The 23,605-nt window shown below is 46.0% G+C and overlaps 1 protein-coding gene across 1 annotated transcript in view; it reads right to left on the bottom strand.

Moving 5' to 3' along the window:
• Nucleotides 1-7,830: 7,830 nt before the first annotated feature.
• Nucleotides 7,831-23,605, bottom strand: part of P3H3 (prolyl 3-hydroxylase 3) — a 27,981-nt gene continuing 12,206 nt past the window's right edge. Inside the window, exons 5-16 of the mRNA XM_018567360.1 lie at nucleotides 23,367-23,498; nucleotides 21,610-21,743; nucleotides 20,654-20,743; nucleotides 19,724-19,776; nucleotides 18,887-18,918; nucleotides 17,344-17,468; nucleotides 17,110-17,205; nucleotides 16,360-16,507; nucleotides 15,929-16,046; nucleotides 15,045-15,120; nucleotides 12,561-12,701; nucleotides 7,831-8,061 (exon numbers count right to left, since the gene is read on the bottom strand). Coding sequence (XP_018422862.1) covers nucleotides 7,876-8,061; nucleotides 12,561-12,701; nucleotides 15,045-15,120; nucleotides 15,929-16,046; nucleotides 16,360-16,507; nucleotides 17,110-17,205; nucleotides 17,344-17,468; nucleotides 18,887-18,918; nucleotides 19,724-19,776; nucleotides 20,654-20,743; nucleotides 21,610-21,743; nucleotides 23,367-23,498 — 1,331 coding nt within the window. The 3' untranslated portion in view covers nucleotides 7,831-7,875. The remainder of the gene's footprint in view (nucleotides 8,062-12,560; nucleotides 12,702-15,044; nucleotides 15,121-15,928; nucleotides 16,047-16,359; nucleotides 16,508-17,109; nucleotides 17,206-17,343; nucleotides 17,469-18,886; nucleotides 18,919-19,723; nucleotides 19,777-20,653; nucleotides 20,744-21,609; nucleotides 21,744-23,366; nucleotides 23,499-23,605) is intronic.

The following is a 23,605-nucleotide window of genomic DNA, read 5'->3' as shown; positions in this document are numbered from 1 at the left end:
TCTCTTTCTATCGAATGTTTTTTCGTAAGGTATTCTCTCTTAGGATTGTTCTTAGGGTATTCTCTCTTAGGATCGAATGTTCTTAGGGTATTCTCTCTTAGGATTGTTCTTAGGGTATTCTCTCTTAGGATCGAATGTTCTTATGGTATTCTCTCTGAGGATCGAATGTTCTTAGGGTATTCTCTCTTAGGATCGAATGTTCTTACGGTATTCGAATGTTCTTAGGGTATTTTCTTAAATGATTGAATGTTTTTATGGTATATCCATTTAGAATAGAATGTTCTTAGGCAATTTGTTCACAGGATTTAATGTTTTAAAGTTTTTTCTCTTAAGATTGAATGTTTTTTTTTAATTATCTTCTCATAGGATAGAAAGTTCTTGTGGAATTCTTTCTTAGGATTGAATATTCTTAGAATATGTTGGATCCAGTATTGTTTATATTCTACAGAGAAATCCTCACAATAACATTCACTTTGACAACATTGGAACAAACAGGATTCGTCATATGAATGTTACATTCACCCTGCGTATGACAACTTAAAGGAGAACTATGAGGTGAGTGAAAAACAGTCATCCCCATAATTTAATCCGACCTGTGACCCTGAAGCTGTCACACATCGGCTCTAATGATTGGGAAGTGAGGGAACACATACCGCCGATCGCTGACTTCCCGATCATCTCCCTGCAGAGAGCGGTGACTGTCAGTCACGGCCAGGGCAGCCATCAGGGGGGTACGGTCGATACTCATGTAAGGGGCCCGGGCAGCCTGGGGGGCCAGCCCGGGTCCCTTACATGACTATCGGCCAACAGTGAAGGGCGAGGAGGCAGAGGCCTGGCCCTGGCAGCGCAGGGCCCCAGCATTGCTGCTCCAGCAGCTTTGAGACAAGCTAGGGCCCCATCAGCGACGCTGCTCATCTGATGTCGGACTAGCCGGAAGTGACGTCACGTTAGTGACGTCACATCACTTCTGGCCGATCCGGCGGCAGACGAGGCCATGTGTGCAGGTAAGAGGAGCTAGGAAGAAAGGAAGGAAAGGAGGGAGAGGAGGGATGCAGCCCTGACCAGCCCACCTGAGACCCCTTCAGAGCCCACCATAGACAGTCTCAGATGGGCTGTGCAGCATCTATGGTGGGCTCTGCAGGGTCACTCTCAGGTGGGTCCTGCGTCCAGCGCGTCACTAAGCCCTGTGTCCAGCGCGTCACTAAGCCCTGTGTCCAGCGGCGCGGGGGAGCACCACCTAAAGCCGTGTAAGGGGCCCCAAAATTTCTGATGGCTCCCCGCAGGGATTCCCAGCTTCCTTCTCCGTTCCTCCAGCGCTGACTGGAGGAATGGATGGGGAAAGGGGCGGGCACAGCTGGTTCTGCCTCTAGATAGGCAGAGCCAGCTGTCAATCAGCCAGCGGGGTGGATCTCCAAAGTATTAGGAGCTTACAATCTAAGGTCCCTATTGCACACACATACAGGGCCAATTATGACAAGAGCCAGTTCATGTGGGAGGAAACCAGGGTAACCGGAGGAAATCCACAAAAACACAGGGAGATCATGCAAACTCCTTGCAGATGGTGTCGTGACTGGGATTTGAACCGGGAACCCCCAGTGCGGCAAGCCAGAAGTGCCATAGGCTGCCTGAATGCTGTTGGCACACCATTCTCACCACTAGATGGAGCCGAAGAGCATGGGGATTTCCTATACCCCTCAGCTCCATCTAGTGGCAAAATAGGATGTCAACAGCATTCGCCCAGCGTATGTCTAGGCAAATGATTTATAAATCATCCCCTAAGTCTGTGTGAGCCCCCAGTGGAATCCGACTGCGCCGCTAAATGCAACTATGCTTCCTCCCAAATTGTTACTTAGAAGGTTAATTGGACCATACGAGCAGGGATCGCATTGAGTGCATGAGCGATTGGCTGTTTTGCTATGAGCAGTGCAATGTCAATAGGACTGTGCAATATTTATAGGGCTGCAACAACTAATCGACATAATCGATTATAATCGATGATTGAAAAAGTTGTCAACTTTTTCAATCAACGATTAATCGGCTTCCGATTGGTTGGCCCTGTTCACGGCTCCACACACGCTGCGCGCCACACCTCCTCCCCATTTCACGCTTGCCACTGCCAGATCCGCCCGCGCGCATCCACGTTGCACACGCCGCAGCTCCTCCCCGCCTCACGCTCACCGCCCGCCCAAATCCACGATCGGCACAGCGACGCTGGAAGAAGTAAGGAGGAGCAGGTGTGGGTGGATGACAGCCACCGATAGACAGGCCCGATCTCAGAAACAAGTTGCTGGAAGACTGCTCAGGTAAGCCTGCACTTTTATAATTTTACATTTTTCATTTCACTATATTGCACACCACACTTTTTTTTCTTTCTTTTTTACTTCCACCGCTCCAAGCTTGCTCCTGTGATGGACTGCAACCTCAATACAAACTAGTAGTCCCATCACTGGAGCCATTTTTTAAAATGTTTTTCATTTTTTATATCCAATTAACCGATCTTAATAATCGGCTAACTAATCGATTTTGAAAATAATCGTTAGCTGCAGCTCTAAATAGGGGGGCATTTAAGCCTGCCCTTAGGCTGAACATTGTCACAAATCATGTTGGAATTCGTTGCTTAGCCTGTTTATATCTGGCCCTATGCAGCCACCCTAAAGGGAAGTCACGGTGTATTTTTGTTGTTCGCATATTTTTGATGCATTTACCTGCTTTGGTTTGCTTTGATCCCTTCCCTCCAGCAGCATATACTTACCTTTCCTTTGTTGCCCCACTGCTCTGTTCAGCTGTAGCGACGAGCAAATTGGCCTGGGTTCAATTCGCTTGGGCGTTCACCAAATTCAGCCGGAAATCTGGCTGTCTTCCAAGAGGAGTGAAATGTTTGAATGTAACCCATTATGCCAATCCCTGTAGACGCCATAAAATCATTAGGCGTGCCGGTGATCGATTGGCTTGATCTGATCTGATCTGATTTTCCAACTGATTTTAATATCTCCGAATGTAGCTATGTATATGTTACTGTTTTTTCATCCTCCTCAGCCTCATCCGGAACGTTCCTCAGGCCTTCATTTCCAAACCTACATAAAAATTAAAAAAATATATCTGATGCAAGGTCCGCTTTCCTTTTCACATTACAATCATTGTGCATGGTTGGTCGAGAATTGGGGTGGAACCTCTACGAAATTGTGAATTATTCATGAGAGTCCAGGACATCAGGAACGCTAAGCGTGGGCCAGAGCAGAAGGGGATTCTGGGAAATGAGAGAACTCTGAGGCCTCTGTAAGTTCCAGGAGACATCGAAAAGCAAGACAGTGGAGACACGCGAAGACATCAGAGAAATAGATGGATGAGGAGAGCGTGTAAGTGATTTGGTTATACAAACCTGAAACATTTTACTGGCAAATTCATTCACAGAAACTGCTTAACTCCTTCTGCGCCATATCTAGGGTGGACTCAATCCTTCCCAGAACTCTTCTAGATAATTCCATTCTGCTGCCATGTAGCAACAGAACTAAGGCAACCAGTGCTGGCACAAGGTCCTCTGGCAACCAAGGCGAAGATGCCAATGTATGCCAACTCTTGCTTCCCGAGCAGTGGCCGGAAATGATAGCCCTTGTCCCTGAACTCCACCTGTAGATAATTGCACTGTGGCGCCATGTAGAACCAGTACTAAGGTGCTGGCACAAGGTCCTCTGGCACCCAATGCGAAGATGCCAATGTATGCCAACTCTTCCTTCCCGAGGTGAGATGGATGGAGCTTGCACATCCACAAATAGCATGGCCAGAAATAACAACTCTCTGCGCTCTATTTATTATTAGGAGTGGTGTTGGCGATCCTAATACAAGTCAGATAGTGAACCTCCTTTGATCAGAAAATACCCAGTGTCGGCCGGTATCTGAGCCTAGAGGGAATGGCGGCACCCCTCCATCATATTGAAAGGTTCGACTCTAGCAGTTGACGGTTGAGCCCATGTACTGCATCATTGAAGAACGTCACATGATCCTGGGCATTTTATGTCATTGTGATGGAGAAGGTACGAGTTCCCCCTTTTAGCTGTTACTTTGTCTGAGCCTGACTCTTTACCTGTCAGAGGCCACCAGAAGGCTCACATTTCGTGCCTTGTCACCCGCCCGGCCTCTCCCACTGTCTCCCAGCTCCTGCAAATGCAAAATAACAGAGGCCTGTCGTTAAGAGGCATGTAAATGATTGCAGGCTGAGTTATTGGTCCCCATTATGTAGCTGGGCAGACAGTGTAAAAGGCCAGGCTGGTAACAGAGTAGCAACCATCAGTCTTCAGGTGACCTCTGACCTCTGAAGCGGTAGGCTCAAAGGAAGTAAAGATAAAGAAGAGGACGCATATACATATTTAGTAGCCGTCACAAGTACAATAATTTAAGACTGGATATTCAGATTTTTGTCTACGCATCAGGTGTGCTTCTCACAGCGACTATAGGAAAATATGCTTTACGATCATGAATTTGCATGAGACATTTTATTAATTTATGAACCTACCCGCCTCTGTGAAAGGGAACATATACCTGTAAATTTTAAAGCTTAACGGTTGGTACATTCTAAAACAGTTTTGCTTAATTAGTGTCCTTCCGCTGACAATACCTGAGCCTGGCTCAAACATCTTTCACATGGCTGCCTTATATTAATGGAAAACATGATATATAACATTTCTGCTCTGACAGGGAGAGAATACAACTAGATAACAGCACACACAGCTCTCTCTAATAGGGAAGGCTGCACTGTTATATCAATTATAATTGAACCAGTATAGAGATTAGGACTCCAGTCCAGCTTGCTGTATGCTTGCTCCAGGTCACTGCCCTGAAGAGTTTATGCCAGAGAGAGCCAAGCATCTTTAGAATGAGAGCGGCAATGGCAGCCGACTTGTCTCTTACTGTACGGGTTCTTTTAAAGCAGACCAATCCCCTCCTGCTACCCAAAGCTTCTTAACAACCCTCTTATTAAACCCAGTAGCAGCTCCAGGGACTTTAGCTGCCAGCACTGGCACAGCTATGGCTGAGTCACATGGGCGCCGTCAAAGAGCGGGACCTGTGATCGGGAGGGCTGCTGATCGCCTCTCCCTGAAGGTTGCCCTTTGTATGAGCCAACATGATTTTCCACCATGGCTGCACTCTGGTGCTGGAAACAAAAGGGAGTTATGTGTGTTATGTTATTAATAGGACAGTGGTGGTAGTGTCCACGGTATGGTAGTCCATTGCGACCAATCAGTAATCACCCTCCATTTTTCTGCCGGCTGCCATACTGGTGAGGCCTTGGTGACCCAAATCAATCAATCAATCCGCTTGAGACCCGCAGAGCATCACTCCAGGCTCATGGCCGTGTCCCGCAGAGCAGATTAAAGAATCCTCCATTGGTATGACTGTATTGAATGAGGCCACAGCAACCCATAGTAACCAATCAGCAATCACCTTCCATTGTTTTGACTGCCCTAAACTCTGCTTTACCATACTGAATGAAGCCATGGCAACCCATAGCAACCAATCCTTAATCATCCTCCATTGTTATGGCTGCCCTAAACCATATGCAATTCTGTATTGAATGAGGCCATGGTAACCCAAATCAACCAAACTTTGGTTGTCCTCCATTGGTTTTAATGCACTAGATTCTCTGCACTACCATACTGCTGAGGCCACAGGAACACATAGCAGCCAATCCCTAATCATCCTCCATTGTTATGAATGCCCCAAACCCTACGCACTTCTGTATGAATGAGGCCAGTAGCCAATAAATCATTTTCCTCCGTTGTTATTAATGCACTAAACTCTCTGTAATGCCATACTGGTGAGGCCATGGTAACCCATAGCAACCAGTCCCTAATTATCCTCCATTGTGCTAACTGCTCTAAACTCTCCGAACTGCTGTATTGAATGGCGTGATGCTAACCCATAGCAACCAATCAGCATTTATCCTCCATTGTTCTGACTGCCCTAAACTTTCTGCTCTGCCATACTGAATGAGGTTATGGTAACCGATAGCAACCAATCTCTAATCATTCTCCATTGTTATGGCTGCCCTAAACCATATGCACTTCTGTACTGAATGAGGCTGCAGTAACCCTTAGCAACCAATCCCCTATTAATCCTCCATTGCTATGGCTGCCTTAAACCCTATGCACTTCTATACTGAATGAGACCAGGGTAGCCCAAAGTAACCACTACATAATTTTCCTCCATTTTTATTAATGCACTAAACTCTCTGCACTGCCATACTGAATAACTGGTAACCCATAGCAACCAATATTTTATCATCCTCCATTGTTTTGACTGCTCTAAACTGCTGTACTTGATGGTGGCCATGGTAACCCATAGCAACCAATCCCAAATTTTCCTCCATTGTTCTGACTGCCCTAAACTCTCTGCGCTGACTTTTTGAATAAAACAATAAAAATCTTATTCCTCCCATAGATGTCTCTCAGTCTGACTTCTCTCGTATTACCCCATATAAAGTAATCAGGCTTCGTCTGCCCCCGGGCCTCGCACACAGACACCTCATTGTGTACACACATCTTGGGATTTTGGCAGGACGCGCGCCTCGCCTCACCCCGCAGGACACAATCGACAGCAAACACCGAGCTTTATTATAAAACAATTACAAAAATACAAAGCGTCATTAACCCCCTGACTGCCAGAGAGAAGCAAGGCCCTGCCAAGGACAGGCACAGGCCCCCTGCTGGAGAAACGCTCTGTCCTGAGACCTGCTCCGCTTGAGACCCGCAGAGCATCACTCCAGGCTCATGGCCGTGTCCTGCAGAGCCCTGGCAATATTAAAGAAGAACTCCAGCTAAATGAAAACAAATCAATGGCCGCTCTTAGTTGGTAACAGAGTCTATTACCCATAGCAACCAAACAGAATCCATTTTGTTCTCTTGAGGTATCAGTAAAGTTAATTCTGATTGGTCACTTCATTTTGGCTCAGTGCAATAATGGTAGCCAGACACGGCTAGAGTTTTCTTGTTGTCAGCCTGCAGGCCGACTTTGACTCTTAGGCCTCATTCACACGAGAAAAGGCCGGCCTCATTCACACGAGAAAAGGCTGGCCTCATTCACACGAGAAAAGGCCGGCACGTACAGCTCCGTGCATGGCCGTATCGGGCAGCTCCCGGGAAGGACAGGCGCTGCCTGTGATTAGTATGCAGCCCCTGTCCTTCTCTATGGGAGTGGGGGTGTCCCAGGTCGGACGCAGACAGACCCATCGCGTCTGCGTACGAGTACAGACACCCGTACGGACGTGCAGGGCGGGTGAGAGTAGGGCAACGTAGTCCCATAGAGAAGGACAGGGGCTCCGTACTAATCACACGCAGCACCTGTCCTTCCCGGGAGCTTCCCGATACGGCCGTGCACGCAGCACGGAGCTGTACGCGCCAGCCTTTTCTCGTGTGAATGAGGCCTAAACAGCGTGGATGGCTGAATCTCTGCTGCCGGCTATTGTATTAAAAAAATGACAAATCAGGGTGAAGAGCTGGACACAAATTTTCACGAGGTGGACGTGATCATTACTCAAGCCTGGTGGCAGCTCTTCACACATGGTTTAATGGTTCAACGCTACTCAGCTACTTACATTGCTTAGGAGGAGTGACCACAGAGGGGAACAACCGTTAACATTTCTGCACTTGTACCTGGCCGTTAGAGGTCTGGAGGCACCAAACAGGATCTGTTACGAGGTCATTCTTTATGCAAATTGCGATGACTGGAGTTCTCCTTTAACATCTTTCTCCATCCCAGGACCACATTACCCATAACCTTGCATCCATCTGCAGTCCGGCCCTCTAATAAACCCTGGCCATTCTGCCCCTGGGAAGCTATTGTGGGAAAGTCTCTGCACCCCGCAGTCTCTTGCACCCTATCTCAAAGTTCATCTTTAATTTTTCTGGCCGTTCTCCTCTGTTGCCGACCGGAGGGCTTCTCGGGCTCGTCTTCATTGGAGGATATCCGCGACCTGGTGGTCTCCCTTGCTCCCCTGGAGGTCTTCGTCTCCTCCTGCTCTTGCTGATTAGTGTCGCCTTTTACCAGAATCTTTGCCTGATGTCGTTCCTGGTAGAAGGAAAGAGGTGCTGAAAAGTCGGCATACAGGGTATACTCATACACATATACTCATATAGACTGGGTCCTGATATATAGACTGGGTCCTAGTGGGACTGCTATGAAGGATGCCAAGCGCCCATCAGACACGGCCCCTTGGCTACAAGCACCTGTAAAATCGCCAGGACTGACTACAGTGCATAATAAGGATCTGAGCTAATTCATTTCAGTACAGCGTTGCATGACGGAATAAACGTCAGTCAAAGTATCGCAGCGCTGAATACTGAAAAATGGCCTGGCCCGGAAGGGGGTCTAAACACCTGGTCTTGAAGTGGAACTCTTTAGTCTGCATTGGCCTTTCCTCAACCTTTTTATGCCTAAAATAATTATCAGGTCTTCTCTGCTGAAATTACTTGCCTGACTGCATTGTGCCAAGTGTAAAGTTTGGTGGAGGGGGGATTGTGGTGTTGGGTTGTTTTTCATGGGTTGGGCTTGGCCCCTTAGTTCCAGTGAACTAAGGCGTCAGCATGGAGCCAAACACACACTGGTGTCCGTGGAATACAGATGTCTCTAGGGAACGCCACAGATGGGATTTCTGCCCCAGGCCCTGAGAGCTGTATGTAGGGAGCGAGACAGTTAGGTGCTCCCCCTCACCAAGAAGTTTCAGCTTTTACTTGGGACTCTGGTTACTGAACGGGGAGTGAGGGAGTACAGGCTCCTTTCCACACTTGCTCTTTAGGAAACCAGATACTTTCCTCTGAATGGGTAGTACAAGTAGAGGTTTGTGTGGGACAGTTCTACTAAACACCCGTGGCCTGTGCTCTAATTCTCACCAAGAATCAAACTGAGGAGCGAAAACAAGGGACGTGCCTCCTAAAAAGGGAAGCCTGATGATTTTTTTTTTTTATTCACACGCGTGAAGGCTTGTGTACCTCTGACCCACAAAATGGCAGCTGGTATTATCTGTGAGCGACATTTACGACGGATCAGGGCAGAAATGCACCTTGAAGCAAAATATGAACTCTCCCACCACTTCACTACCCCTCGAGTTTTTAGCTTTTGTACCGCCAGCCAGCATTTCCCGAACGCAGCTGTGTAAATGACTCCAATTATCTCTACCATCTTCAAGTGCACGGACAATTACTGCAAGCTGTTCTAAGCTTCACAATAACACATCTGCCTGAGTGGAAAATGGTACGATAACAACAACAAAAATTGTTCAAAATGGCCTCCCCTCTTCATGAGCGTCTTGGTTTCTACCCCATGCAGTCCACCATTACTCATGACAAGTGATTGCATTAAAACCTGCCTAGTGTGGAAACAAGCAACCTTATCTTTTAACTATCAAGATGTTCAGGGAACAACTGGATAAACTGTAATTCAAGTTTTAAAAAAGCATAGTATATCTAGAAAAAAAACTCTAAAAGGAGCTTTAACATGTTAATGTCAATTAAAAAAAATATTTTTAAACTAGCTATTGTTAGACTACCTGGTGATGAGGCCACCAGGCTCCTTGTTCAGATACTTCCTTATAAAGTAGAACTATGACCTCCCATTAAAAAGAAAAATATGTGCTGCTGCACCTAATTATAAATGCATCTGCACGGTTATTTCTTGCTCCGCTGGCAAAGTCCTCCAAATACCTGTTAATCCTGCCAGGAAAGTCCACTAACACACCTCCCTGTGATGGGGTCAGTCAGTCACAGTCAGAGCGACTCACACCAGGTGGCGTCACAGACCGTGCAAACACAGGAAAGTCAGGAAATCACCAGCACTCAGTAGTAAAGATAAATATGGCCCTTTTATTGGAGAGAAAGCGTCACAGACATCCAAATAAACCGACGTTTCGGGGCCGCGCAGGGTCCCTTCCTAAGGCCCCATTTACACTTGGCGATTCGCAAATCGCTCGTTTGTCGCGCGATTTGCATTTTGCGCGATATCGCGCAAATGCTTGCATTGAAAAGCATTGAATTGCGGCAAAATCCGCTCCAAAAAGGGTCCTGCTGTAGCGACACACGACCCGCGACAGCAGGACCCTTTGCCCCATTGCCAAGCATTGGAGAGCGATATCGCGCGGTAAATAGCCGCGATATCGCGGGAATTACCGCGCGATAAATCGCTCAGTGTGAACGGGGCCTAAAGTCACATCTTTCTGCCTTGAGGAAGGGACCCTGCGCGGCCCCGAAACATCGGTTTATTTGGATGTCTGTGATGCTTTCTGTCCAATAAAAGGGACATATTTATCTTTACTACTGAGTGCTGGTGATTTCCTGACTTTCCTGTGTGTGCACGGCGCCATCCGTGGTAATTCATCACTGCGAGCACCACTTTTCTCTTATCTGGCCGGGACTGCTGTGGGGAGTGCGGAGGGTCTCTCCATCGACTCACACCAGGTGGCAGCATCAGAGGGGATGACACCAAAATGACCGACAGTCAATAACCCCTCCACTCTTTCCCGGCGTCCATCACCAAGATGGCCAGCGGCAGTGAAGCACATTACTGTGCATGCATGATGACGTCACACCACGGATGTCATAAGGTATGCGAGGTGGCCGCCCCGCGTGACACCCACCCTGGTGCCACCGCTGGATAAGGTGGTAACAATGCTACACTGCTTATAAAATCAGAGCAGAGTTGCCTCTCTCATGTAGGTTGTACCTGCTTGCACTACAGTGGGATGAGAGGATCAGGGCCGGCCTTAGGCCTTTAGGCGCCCTGTGCGAGAAAGCTTTACAGCGCCCCTTGGTGACCACACCCCTCAGTGGCCACACCCTTTAGTGGCCACACCCCCAGTAACCACACCCATTTATCACCCATACTTTTGGTAAAATATAAAAAAACGGGGTCACGTCGGGTAAATAGACACCAAACATGTCATGCTTTAAAATTGCGCGCACCCGCAAGATCGCAAAAAATTACCATGCCCAAAATTGACCATAGGTGACGCTTTTAGCGGTGAGGGGGAGAGAAGCCGCCCCCAGGACGAGCTGTGTCGGCCGCACGGCGCCCTTGTTGCCATGGCGCCCTGTGCGGCCGCACTGCTCGCACACCCCTAAGGCCGGCCCTGGAGAGGATGTTGCAAGGGGGAGTTGCTATCAGTATAGTCACTGCTGATTCGTGAGCCTGTACAGTGTCAATCAACACCTAGTCCCGCCCACTGCTTTCTGGATTGGAAGCACTGCCTCTGTTACTGAACTCCTCCCACTCTGAGCTGCAGTGTCTGGGAGAGGGAGCTGTGAGACACAAATGCAGGAGGATTTGACTCAGCCAGAGACGTGGAGGAAGCTTTTTGTCTACTTTATGAATCTTGAGCATCACATAAAGGGTTATTCACAAAAGGGTGAAGAGTTTGGAGAAGGCAGGAGAAGGGAACAATCTACGACAACATAGCTGATTTGGAAAAATTCTCCAATTCAGCTCACATTCCAGTTCAGCGATGTTGTCCTAGATTGTTCCCTTCTCCTGCCTTCTCCAAACTCTGCACCCTTTTGTAAATAGACCTGATAGTATCTGGATTTGGTTGTTGTTTAAACTGCTTTTACATGGGAGCTTTTAGTTGTACTTTAAAGGAGAACTATGAGGCGAGTGCTTTTCACTCACCTCATAGTTCTAGCCGACCTGTGACAATGAGACTGTCACAGGTCAGCTCAGTAGATCGGGAGGTGAGCGAACACATACCGGGTTCGCTCACCTCTCAATCCTGTCACGGCTCTCTGCCGTGACAGGGGAGGGGCTGGATTCCCCTCTCCCCGCTCCGATCTGCCAGCGCTGACTGGCGGAACGGACGGGGGAGGGGGCGGGTACAGCTGGCTCTGCCTCTAGATAGGCAGAGCCAGCTGTCACTCACGCAGCTGGGCGGATCTCGACATCGATGTCGGGATCCGCTCCGGCGTCTCAGTATACCGTGAGCTATACTGAGCCTAGGGTGACGGGTGGACGCTAGTTTGTGTCCTCCCGTTACCCTAAGGAGAACTATGGGGAAAAGCCCTGACCCCATAGTTCTCCTTTAAGGTGCGACAACTGGCTCCTGTGTTGTCACCTGCTCCTAGTGAAGACTACAAGCGGCCATGTTAGCAGACATTGCACAGGCACAGTCCACTGTTGGCACACTCAGGAAGTCGGGTCAGAGTAATAATGAGTAGCTAACGGTGCAGAGTGCATTTAGACAGGAAGTGGCTCAAAGAGGCTGGAAGAGATCAGCAGCTATGAGATGGTAAAAAGGTTAAAACAGAATAAGAAAAGAAAATAAAAGCATGGCAATTGTCTAAGATACACAGTGCTTCAGCAAAGTAAATTTCATTCAGTGAGCATCAACATCTATTTTAAAATGAGCCCACTGAACTATTTCCAGGAAGGAGGGAAGAGAAAAATAGAATGTTAGTAATGAAAGGGATCTATACAGATACATAATTCCGAGGATGAAAAAACAAGAGATATTCAGATAACAGAACAGGTCAGACAAATATGTTCCAAGTCTGATGGTATTTCTTTCTATCTGTTTCCAGTGTTACCTGCTCTGCGTGTTCTGCTGACTCCGTGAACCACAGCGCTATGGCGCACCCTCTACCCCGAGTCACTGCCCGGACCCCGTGGGCATTTTCACCTCCAGAGCTGTACATTACCAAGCGGCCACACTGAGGCCGGACCTCCGCCTGTGCACACAGAAAATACAACACCAATCAGAATAGGAAACGTAGCTCGTTCATCAGCAAGAATGGTCATTAAAGGGCCAGTCCACCCATAAATTATATTTAGGTGAAGGCTGTTGGGCTGCATCACCTACTGGTCTCTTGTTCCTCTTTGAGATCCCAGTGATGATATCTCTTTGAGAAAATGTCCAACTTTGTTCCACATACACCACGGAATATTGGGTGTTCCCGCCCACCTTTGAGTATTCCGGCTCCTCCTCTTTCATTTTCCGCGGTACAATTAAAATAAAAAAATTCAGGAGGAGTGGGTCCTTCTTGTAAGGATCACAGCAGGTTGTAGAAAAATTTAACAGCCGGCATCCTCGTGAAATATAAGAAACTGACTCTGGACCAAAAACTGCTAAATTCTTTTTTTGGTGGACTGACCCTTTAAATGTCTGATGGAAGAGAAAAATGTACTCCGGGTAAAAAAATTAATCCTTGCATTGGGGCTACCCCAGCACTGTAAGGGTTAAGTGCTCGTTTTTTCACTAGGGTCAAAAATAAAAAACGTAATGCTCACCTGATCCCCCAAGCTGGCCGACTCTTAAAGTGGACCCCTCTCCCCCCTCCTCAGCAGTAGTGTATAGGATGTTAGGACATACCATCACTGCAGTGGAGAAGGAGAGGACTGTCACAGTCGGTCGGCTCGGAGGATCGGGTGAGTATAACTTTGTTATTTTTGACCACAGGCTGAAAGGAGCACTTAACCCTGGCAGTGCGGGGGTAGCCCCACTGCAAGGGTTAACAAAAATTTTACCCAGAATATTTCGGCTAATGGTAATATTTTGTGGTTTTAAAGTGAAGGTCCAATGCTGTGCAACTACTGTCACAATTCTATAATTGTCCCCGCTGACTGTAGTTCACAGCTCTGGATCTCCACACGTTTAAAAGTCACAATCATATAATATAATTGTGCACACGCTTACACCACCACCCTCTGTGCCTGAGGGATGTGATTATCCAGATACCATTAATTGTATGAGGGGTGAGCTGATGGTGGAATGAGGAACTGAATGTATAATCTTACTGGTAATAAAATGAATTGTTTTAGAAATACGTTGATCATATTCGAATGTACCTAAAAAGTCCCCCCCAAAAAAACAGTATGTAAAATGTGATTATTTAGCACTGAACACCTCCTTTAAAAAAAATCCAACAAAATGTTTTTTTTAAAAATACTTTGAAAAATATTCTGATACTAAAACTGACTCTTCGCTACATTTTATTTCAGTCTACGGAAATTTAGCAATCGGCCAAGACAAAATGAGTTCCACTGCAAAAGTAAACCAGACAGCACCTCCTACATGCAGCAAGGTGGTACTACACTTCATGTACAATGAACATACTGTACACTGGGCAAGAAAAAAAAAAAGTCACACACTCTAATATTTAATTGGCCCGCCTTTAGCTTTCATTACGGCATGCATTGGCCATGGCATCATTTCGATAAGCTTATGCAATGTCACAACATTTATTTCCATCCAGAGTCGCATTCATTTTTCACCAAGATCTTGTAGTGATGATGGGAGAGTCGGAGGACCGTGTAAAGTCTTCTCCAGCACATCCCAAAGATTCTCAATGGGGTTAAGGTCTGGACTCTGTGGTGGCCAATCCATGTGTGCAAATGATGTCTCATGCTCCCTGAACCACTCTTTCACAATCTGAGCCCGATGAATCCTGGCATTGTCCTCTTGGAATATGCCCAATGTGCCATCAGGGAAGAAAAATTAAATTGATGGAAAAACCTGGTCATTCTGAATATTCAGGTAGACAGCTGACCTCCTCCTCTCATCATTTTGCTGAACCTAGGCCTGACCTCGTATAAATGTATTCCTCTGTTGGTCAATATCCACATCTGTGTGCTAGAGTACTTTAACCTTTCCTGTCCAGCCGTAAATTGTAATTGAACAGCCGGACGGGTCACTCTTGAATGCGGGTAGGCGTTTTTAAACATCTTTTTTCCTTCTTCTGCTCATAGGTGCCACCCCACATGTGCACATGAGTGGGAAACTGTCAGCATTTTAAACAGCTGGCGATGGCTGTATACATACAAGCATTCGGGCAGGCCCCCACCTCCGCCGCTGGCTATCCCAGGCTCTGCTGTCCCCCCTGCGGGACCGGGACCAGCACGGCGGCTCTCTGAACTGAGATGTAAGCAGAATCATTCCTACTAGGACATTAATAAAAGGCACATTGCATCAGTTAGAGGTTTTAAAATCTCCCCACTACATTTATAAAAAAAAAGCTTTGGTTGGTTTAAAGCAACATTGGCAAGAACTCAAAACTGGGTTCATTCCCACTTACCGTGACTGTTGTGCCATCCAGCTCTGTAAAGAAGAGATCTCCTCCTTGAAAGTCATCATTCAAGTAAAGCATCGCACTACAGGAAAGATCAGACATTTGTAAAAGTTAATTAAATCACAGCACTGGACATGTGATCTCAACCAAAGAAGGGGGGGGGGGGGTTGTGTTTAGGCAGAGCTGTTCAATATCTGTCTCCTCACCTCTTTGGCTAAGAACACATGACCTATTTCTCAACATGGACAGCTTCCACCAATGCAATATATGGCCAAAGATTGTGGCCAGCAGACAATCACACCTAGCACTATATGGCCAAAAGCATGTGGACACCCCTTCAAATTATTGGGTTGAGGCAACTGCAGTGTTAATGCTTCAGCGTACAGACATTTTGGACCGCTGTGCACTTCCAACCTTCTGGCAACAGTTTGGTGAAGGCCATTTTGCGTTCCAGCAGGACTGTGCTGTGTACAAAGCCAGCTCCATAAAGAGGTTTGATGAGTTTGGTGTGGAGGAACTTGAGTGGCCTTTACAGAGACCTGACCTCAGCTCTACTGAACACCTTTGGGATGATTTGGAATGCCTATAGTGAGCCAGATCTTCTCACCCAACATCAGAATCTGACCCCACAAATTATCTTTTGGCTGAATGGGCCCACATTCCCGCAGACACCCTCCAACATCTTGTGGAAAAGCCATTTCAGAAAATCAGAGGCCGTTATAGCCCCCAAAGGGGGTGGAAAGCTCCATATTAACAAACATGGTCTTGGAATAGAATGTCCAACAGGTTCATATAGGTGTGGTAGTCAGATGTCCTCAAACTTTGGCTATATACAAGTATAATTTACAGGAAGTGCTGTAGAAGTATTATAATTGGCCCCAGAAACCCACCTGTAGTCTCTGTGGATGTACGCAGGTGTCTCTTTCCAGCACGCTTTCTCCTCAGTGTCCAGGATACAGTTATCAGCATGAACAGGGTGACTGACGTCCGTGCGACCCTCCTGCTCTCCTAAAACAGACAGTCACAGATTAGGAAACTTAACAATCATATATAAGGTCCTTCCTGACTTGAAGGGTCAGTGCACCCAAAAGATAAAGGTGGAGTAGCCCGTTGGTTTCTTTCACACACATACAATCTTTGTTATAAAATGTAATAAATGAAAAGGCTTCTATGAGCACTATGGGTTAGCTAAAGAGACACCACAGCACAGCACAGTACTTCCATTTTAGGTGCTCTGTCTCTCACTGATGTCAAGGAAAGCACACATTCCCCCTTACGAATACTTGACAGCTGCTACAATTGACCAGCCAGCTATATTTACCTTCAATGGCAGTCCGACACACCAGCTGACTATAGGAGAAATGCAGAGGCTTTGTTTCAAAATAAGTCTGTGCCAGGACACGAGCTCGCTCACCGGAATAATAGAAAAGGTGGGCCTGGGTGGTGTCCACTGCTCTTGCTGATGCCATCTAGACCCAAACATGACAATAAAATAACTTTAATACAAACACAATATTATCAATAATTAGTATTACTGAAAAACACCCCCAACATCTTATATCCTCAACAGTAATATCTCTCTGCTAGATATGCTGACTTTTCCTGGACATTTTGGGTGATCCCACCCACCTTTGTGTGTTCCAGCTCCTCCTGTTACACTCTCCATAATATAAAATAAATACAAATCCAGCAGGGATGGTGGGGACTCCTCATAATGGGCACAGCAGGTGTACAGACCCGGGAACTCAGCACAGGGATGGTGGGAAATCATCATAATGGGCACAGCAAATGTACAGACCTGGGAACTCAATGCATGGATGGTGAGAGCCCCTCATAATGGGCACAGCAGGTGTACAGACCCAGGAACTCAGGTGAAGGATGGTTGGAAATCCTCGTAATGGGCACAGGAGCTGTGCTGATTCAGGAACTTAGAGCAGTGAACTCACCAGTAGAGTTATGGGGTTTACCTCTTCAATATCACCCACAAAGTGAAATTTCAGGTTTAGGTAGAGTGCCCCTTTGCAACTCAAAGTGGTTCCTCTATGTTTAGTGCAATGCATAGCGTGCTAACCTGTAGTGCTCGCAGTACAGTCAGGCTCTGGATCTTCTCGCTATGAGTGTGAGGTGACCGTCTACCTCTGAACCCATCCCCAGAAGCTTCAGCTTCCTGAAAAAAATGGAAGCAAAGTAAAGTAGCAAATGTTAAAGGCTCATCTCTTTCCACACCAAGCCATGTTCAACCCATCCCCCCCCCCAATGTGCCATCACACACTCAATACACACTCCCTTTTACTTCTCCACTCACCTGAACTAGACTGAGCAGACTCTCACACTCATCCTTACTGAGGACACCATCCAGAGTGACCCTGGCTGTTCCATTCATCTGTCTTGGGCTAAGTGTCACAGATACCTCCTCATAAGGCAGGTCTCCTGGGGAAGAAAAGAGGACACATGACCACATCCTCCTGGCCTCCACACCAGGACACTAGAGGTCCTACACCACATGCCCATCTCTTCCTACTGTGGTAACAGGTTCTCCACCACATAATCCTGATACATAGACTATGGGCAAAGAGAACAGGAGCAATAGCTGGCCAGACCATTTCATAGGTTCATCTTAATTAATTGGTTCAATCTAAATTCATTGGCTGCTATGAGAAACTTTTTACAGCTTTTCTTTTTTTGACCCGTCCCCCGGCTTCCTGACCGCCTGTGAAGCTGGCGTTCTAGCGAAAGAACACCGGCTTCACTTGCTGAGGCTGCCTGGCTTCCTGACCAATCAGGAAGCCGGGTGGTGGGTCATGAGGTGCCTTCCGGCTTCCTGATTGGTCAGGAAGCCAGGCTGCCTAGCAACAAGTGAAGCTGGCTTTCTAGCCAATCATGAAGCCGGGCGGCACATCATGACCCGCCTCCTGGCTTCCTGATTGACTAGGATACCCACGTCGCTTGTTGCTAGGCAGCGTGGCTTCCTGACCCATCAGGAAGCTGGGGCGCGAGTCATAATGTGCCGCCCGGCTTCCTAAATGATCGGGAAGCAAGGCTGCTTACCAACAAGTGAAACTGGCTTCCTAGCCATTCAGGAAGCAGGGCGATACGTCATTACGTGCCGCCAGGCCGGCCCCAGAGATCTCCCTCTGACTGGAAGTTCCGGTATCGGAGCATTTGGGGGAGTACTAATACCAATACTAGTATCGGTATCAGTGCATCCCTACACAACATCATTATCAATATACACATTTATTTATGGGTGGTCGGTGATGTTATAGGTGGGGTGATGTTCTCGATGAAGAGTATCAAGTATGTGACTTTAATTGGAAAATAAATAAAGAATATAATTTTTATTAATTTATGAACGTATTATTGGATACCTAAAAAGTCCATCTTTTCGCATGTTTTTCTTATATACATATATATGGCTGTATAAAAAAAAAAAACACTGCGCTATCTGGTCATTTATTTATGACCCTCTGGATCCCAATGACCTATAGTACCATCTAGGCCACCCGGCTTCCCGATTAACAAAAAAGTCCCCATTTTGTATAATTGTCACTAAGTATATGCACTTAGAGTTTTATAATATTAGAGATAGCACAGTGTTTTTTGTTTAATATAATGTGGGAGAAGTTTATATAGCTTCTCTCTATCTCTGCAGCTGTCAATAGGGTGTTATTGAGGAGTTTGGGGTAGAGCACTATAGCGCGGATAATCATTTGCTTTGATATATATGGCTGTGGTCGCTGTAAGTGGTATACTATCCTGATTTTAGATGTAAATAAATATATTACTGCATCATGTGACACGTTCTTAAAAGTTACAGCTCCCTATTGCTATCCCGACATCATACTCACTCCCAGCCTCCTCTGCTGCTGCTTTCTCTTTCCTAGATGATAAAAGAAAATGTGTCATTGATACAATTAATTATTCGATGAACCAAATTATAATGAGAGAGACACTTTGTTGACTATTCTGCATTATATGAAAACATGACCCACCATGCCATGGAAATCCCATTTACCAATCAATAGAAATATTAAAAAAATGCACAATATCTAATCAAATACCTAGAAATGTGCTTAGAGTGGGCACAGATGGGACCACCTGACTTGAGCACCAATATTTTTTGGCTTGCAGGTCAGTGACCAGTCTTTTGCTTGCTTTAGGTTTTACCACCAACGTCTATCTAAAGCAAAATATTAAAGTATATCTAAAGCCAATCTGAGTAAAGTAGGGAAGGGTTAAGTCTCCCATCATTCTTTCTCGTTCAGGAAGAGAAAGTTACCATGAAGAGCGCCAAAAAAAAAAATTAGTTCACGGAAATGTTGAGAGTTCATCAAATAATAAAAAAAACAGCCAACATGTTTCGGAGGTCTGAACACTCCCTCTTCGTCAGGGCTTGGATGTTGTGTATATTCTTCTAAGGACTCAAATAACACAACTGAACTATGAAGTTTGTGTGAGCGATGCGGTGTCTGGATCCAGCAACAAGATTGCACAATGTCCAAGCCCTGATATAGAAGAGTGTTCAGACCCCCAAAACACATTGGATTTTTTTTTTAATTGTTTCCTTGGGTTTGGCGTTCTTCCTGCTGTCTTTCTCTTTCCATGATCTGATTTTGGTTACCCCAGTTAGGATGACCTTGTCTGACAAGACGGGTGATGTTGCCTTGTATAAAGTGGATTCTCACCTGACTCTGTCCCGTAGACTCTCTGGGATAATATCTTCTGGCGTCCAAAGATCCTGCAGCACAAATCAAGAATAAAAGACATAAGTTAGTCTATGGGAACTATGTATAACTCTTCCGCCCAGCCATATGCTAGGTGAATGCTGTTTGTATGGCATTCCCACCACTAGATGGAGCCCATGCTACAAGACCAGTCACCCTGCACAAGGAGAGAGGAGAGCAGCAGTGACTGATCTTTATTACGGGAGGCAGAGACAAGACCAATCACCCTGCACAAGGAGAGAGAGAACATCAGTGACCGGCCTTTATTATGGGGGGGAGTGAGGGGTGGAGACAAGACCAGTCACCCTGCACAAGGGGAGAGGGCAGCAGAGACCGGTCTTTATTACAGGAAGTCTCACACCGAGATTCAAAGAATACAAATGGCTCTTGTATGAGGACAATACTTGTTTACCCCAGAGATCGGCTTTAGGCAGAAAGAGAAACAGATGGAAAGGAGAACTTCTTAAAGGGGCAGTGAGGGTGGGGAGACGGGCAATTATGATTTTCTTCCTTAATACAAATATGTAGTGTACCCAGAATCGATAAATGGGGGGGGGGCTATGTTAGATAGATCTCTGCATGTTTTCCTATCTCCACCTACCTGCCAGCTCATAAAAGTGGGATTTACTGCCCTTGTTTACATCTTTCAGTAATTTCACCTAATGAAGAATATGATAGGTGGAAAATGTTTGGCCTTCTAATGTTGCGGACGGTGGAACTGGGAAATCTGAGGATTCAGTCCATTGGCATCCACCTACAACTAAAACATCAGACCAGACCTGACCTGACCAGATAAGTGGTCCAAAATCCTGGAGCTTCAGAGAATAACGAACGGACAAATACACAACCCTTAGCCATCGTCATGTCCACCCACACAGAAAAAAGGATCACCTGATCTTGGAATGTGATGTCCAGGTTCTCCATTGCATAATACAATAGTTTCTTCTCTGCCAGAGTCTGACGCACAAGTGACGCAATGCTCTTCCCTTACTATTTATTTATTTATTTTTATTTTTAGTGTATATTAGGGATTATATAAGATTAATTACGACACTGTAAGTAGCAGAAATTACACAAATACACAAAAATTGTTGGAAAGTTTTTACAATATATGGCCAACCCCTCCAAATGATTGAGTTCAGGTGATTTCAGTGAAGGGTTCTGTTAATGCTACAACATACAAAGACATTTTAGACAATTAAGTACTTCCAACCTTCCAACAGTTGAGTATTTCCAACCTTCCAACAGTTTGGTGAAGGTCCTTTTCTGTTCCACTATGACTGTGCCCTGTGTACAAATCCTGCTCCATAAAGATGTAGTTTGATGAGTTTGGTGTGCAGGAACTCGAGTGGCAGAGCCATTCAATCTTTGTCTCACACCCTTTTGGCTAAGGACACATGACCTCTATATCAACACTGTCAAAATGGACTGTTTCCACCAATACAATATATGGCCAAAAGATTGTGACCAGCAGACAATCACAACCACCACTATTTGGCCAAAGGTATGTGGACACCCCTCTAAATTATGGGGTTGAGGGAACTGCAGTGTACAAAGTATGGTATGAGTTGGAACGCACATTGTGAGCCAGATCTTCTCACCCAACATCAGTACCTGACTTCACAAATATTTTTAGGGATAAATGGGCCCACATTCCCACCTATCCGCTCATTTGAATTACCCCAATTAGAAAAAGGAAAGCTGTAATCTGATTGGATAACTCACATTTCTTATTCCAGACCATCTAATAAATGGAACCTATTATGATCACTGCATGGTAAAGCTCATTTCTTTTCACAGGTTTGTTTTGCCTTCAGATGTTTTTGGCCTGTTGCATAGGAAGTTACCTCTCGTGGTTTTCCGCCAGCCTTTCCTCCAAGCTTGTTGTCATAGATCTGTAGTTTCTTTACAAGGGATTCGTTACGAGGGTGGAAGAGCAATAACGATCGGGCGGTCTCTGCAGCAGACTCCCATTCCCGAACTACAGCCAGCGAAATTAAAGGGACATTAAATCGGTTTGGATCAAACTAATAAACAATTGCACCAAATTTCTCAAACAATATTTGTTTGCTGCCTTGCTGAATAAAAGTGCAGGACAAACCAGCTCGGACTGTTCCTGGGTGTCTATCATTTCATAATATACACTATATTGCCAAAAGTATTGGGACGCCCCTCCAAATCATTGGATTAAGGTGTTCCGTGAAATTTCCTTGCTACTAAATATTCCGCGGTCACCTGTTAGCGGTATTATAACAAAGTGGAAGCACCTGGGAACAACAGCAACTCAGCCATGAAGTAATCGGCCACGTAAAATGACAGAGCGTGGTCAGCGCATGCTGAAGCGCACAGTGCGCAGAAGTCGCCAACTGTCTGCAGAGTCAATAGCTGCAGACCTCCAAACTTCGTGTGGCCTTCAGATTGGCACAACAACAGTGCGTAGAGAGCTTCATGGAATGGGTTTCCATGGCCGAGCAGCTGCATCCAAGCCTTACATCACCAAGTGCAATGCAAAGCGTGGGATGCCGTGGTGTAAAGCACGCCGCCACTGGACTCTAGAGAAGTGGAGACGTGTTCTCTGGAGTGACCAATCACGCTTCTCTGTTTGGCAATCCGATGGACGTGTCTGAGTTTGGCGGTTGCCAGGAGAACGGTACTTGCCTGACTGCATTGTGCCAAGTGTAAAGTTTGGTGGAGGGGGGATTATGGGGTGTGGTTGTTTTTCAGGGGTTGGGCTTGGCCCCTTAGTTCCAGTGAAGGGAACTCTTAAGGCATCAGCATACCAAGACATTTTGGACAATTTCATGCTCCTAACTTTGTGGGAACAGTTTGGGGATGGCCCCTTCCTGTTCCAATATGACTGCGCACCAGTGCACAAAGCAAGGTCCATAAAGACATGGATGGTGGAGTTTGGGGTGGAGGAACTTGACTGGCCTGCACAGAGTCCTGACCTCAACCCGATAGAACACCTTTGGGATGAATTAGAGCGGAGACTGCGAGCCCGGCCTTCTCGTCCAACATCAGTACCTGACCTCACAAATGGTCCAACATTCCCATAGACACACTCCTAAACCTTGTGGACGCCTTCCCAGAAGAGTTGAAGCTGTTATAGCGGCAAAGGGCGGACCAACTCAATATCCAACCCTACGGACTAAGACTGGGATGCCATTAAAGTTCATGTGCGTGTAGCCACGTCCCAATACTTTTGGTAACATAGTGTATGTATGTATATATGTACACATGTATACTGTATATCTACTGGAGTACAACCTTACACATTTACAACATTTACAATGGATATGACCATAAAGTTCTAAATACCATATCTGTATGTTATATAACTATATCAGTTATAAAGTCTCCTTGTATTGTTAGCAATCGGCTGTGAAATAAGGGGTTATGCTAAGTGTTCAGGCAATTCAATAAGATCGATACAATTGCTTGGCCTACAGTATTCCCATGAAATTTAAAGGACGTGTATAAGACATTCTTATGCCCATGGAAGCCTTTTATTAGGTGGTAAAATTATCTACAAAGTAGATATTGATGGGTTCCCCTTTACTATTTAAACAATGCCACCACTTATGCATGGTTAAAAGTGACTTACGTTGGTCGTAGGTGTCGTGCAGAGATTGCAGATGAGACACAATGAAATCTTGCGTTGGGCGCTTGCTTCCTGGCACCAAGGTAAGATCTAGAATACAGCGCTGCTTACATTGTAACACCTGCGTGTAATAATCTGCAAAAGAGAAATAAAGGACATGAACCAATATATATAAGTGTGTATACACATATACATATATATATATATATGAGAGAGAGAGAGAGAGAGAGAGAGAGAGAGAG

Source organism: Nanorana parkeri, unplaced genomic scaffold, assembly GCF_000935625.1.
Source record: "Nanorana parkeri isolate BGI_ZX_2015 unplaced genomic scaffold, ASM93562v1 scaffold1037, whole genome shotgun sequence".
Lineage (NCBI taxonomy): Eukaryota > Metazoa > Chordata > Amphibia > Anura > Dicroglossidae > Nanorana > Nanorana parkeri.
This window is presented reverse-complemented; position numbering and strand designations above follow the sequence as displayed.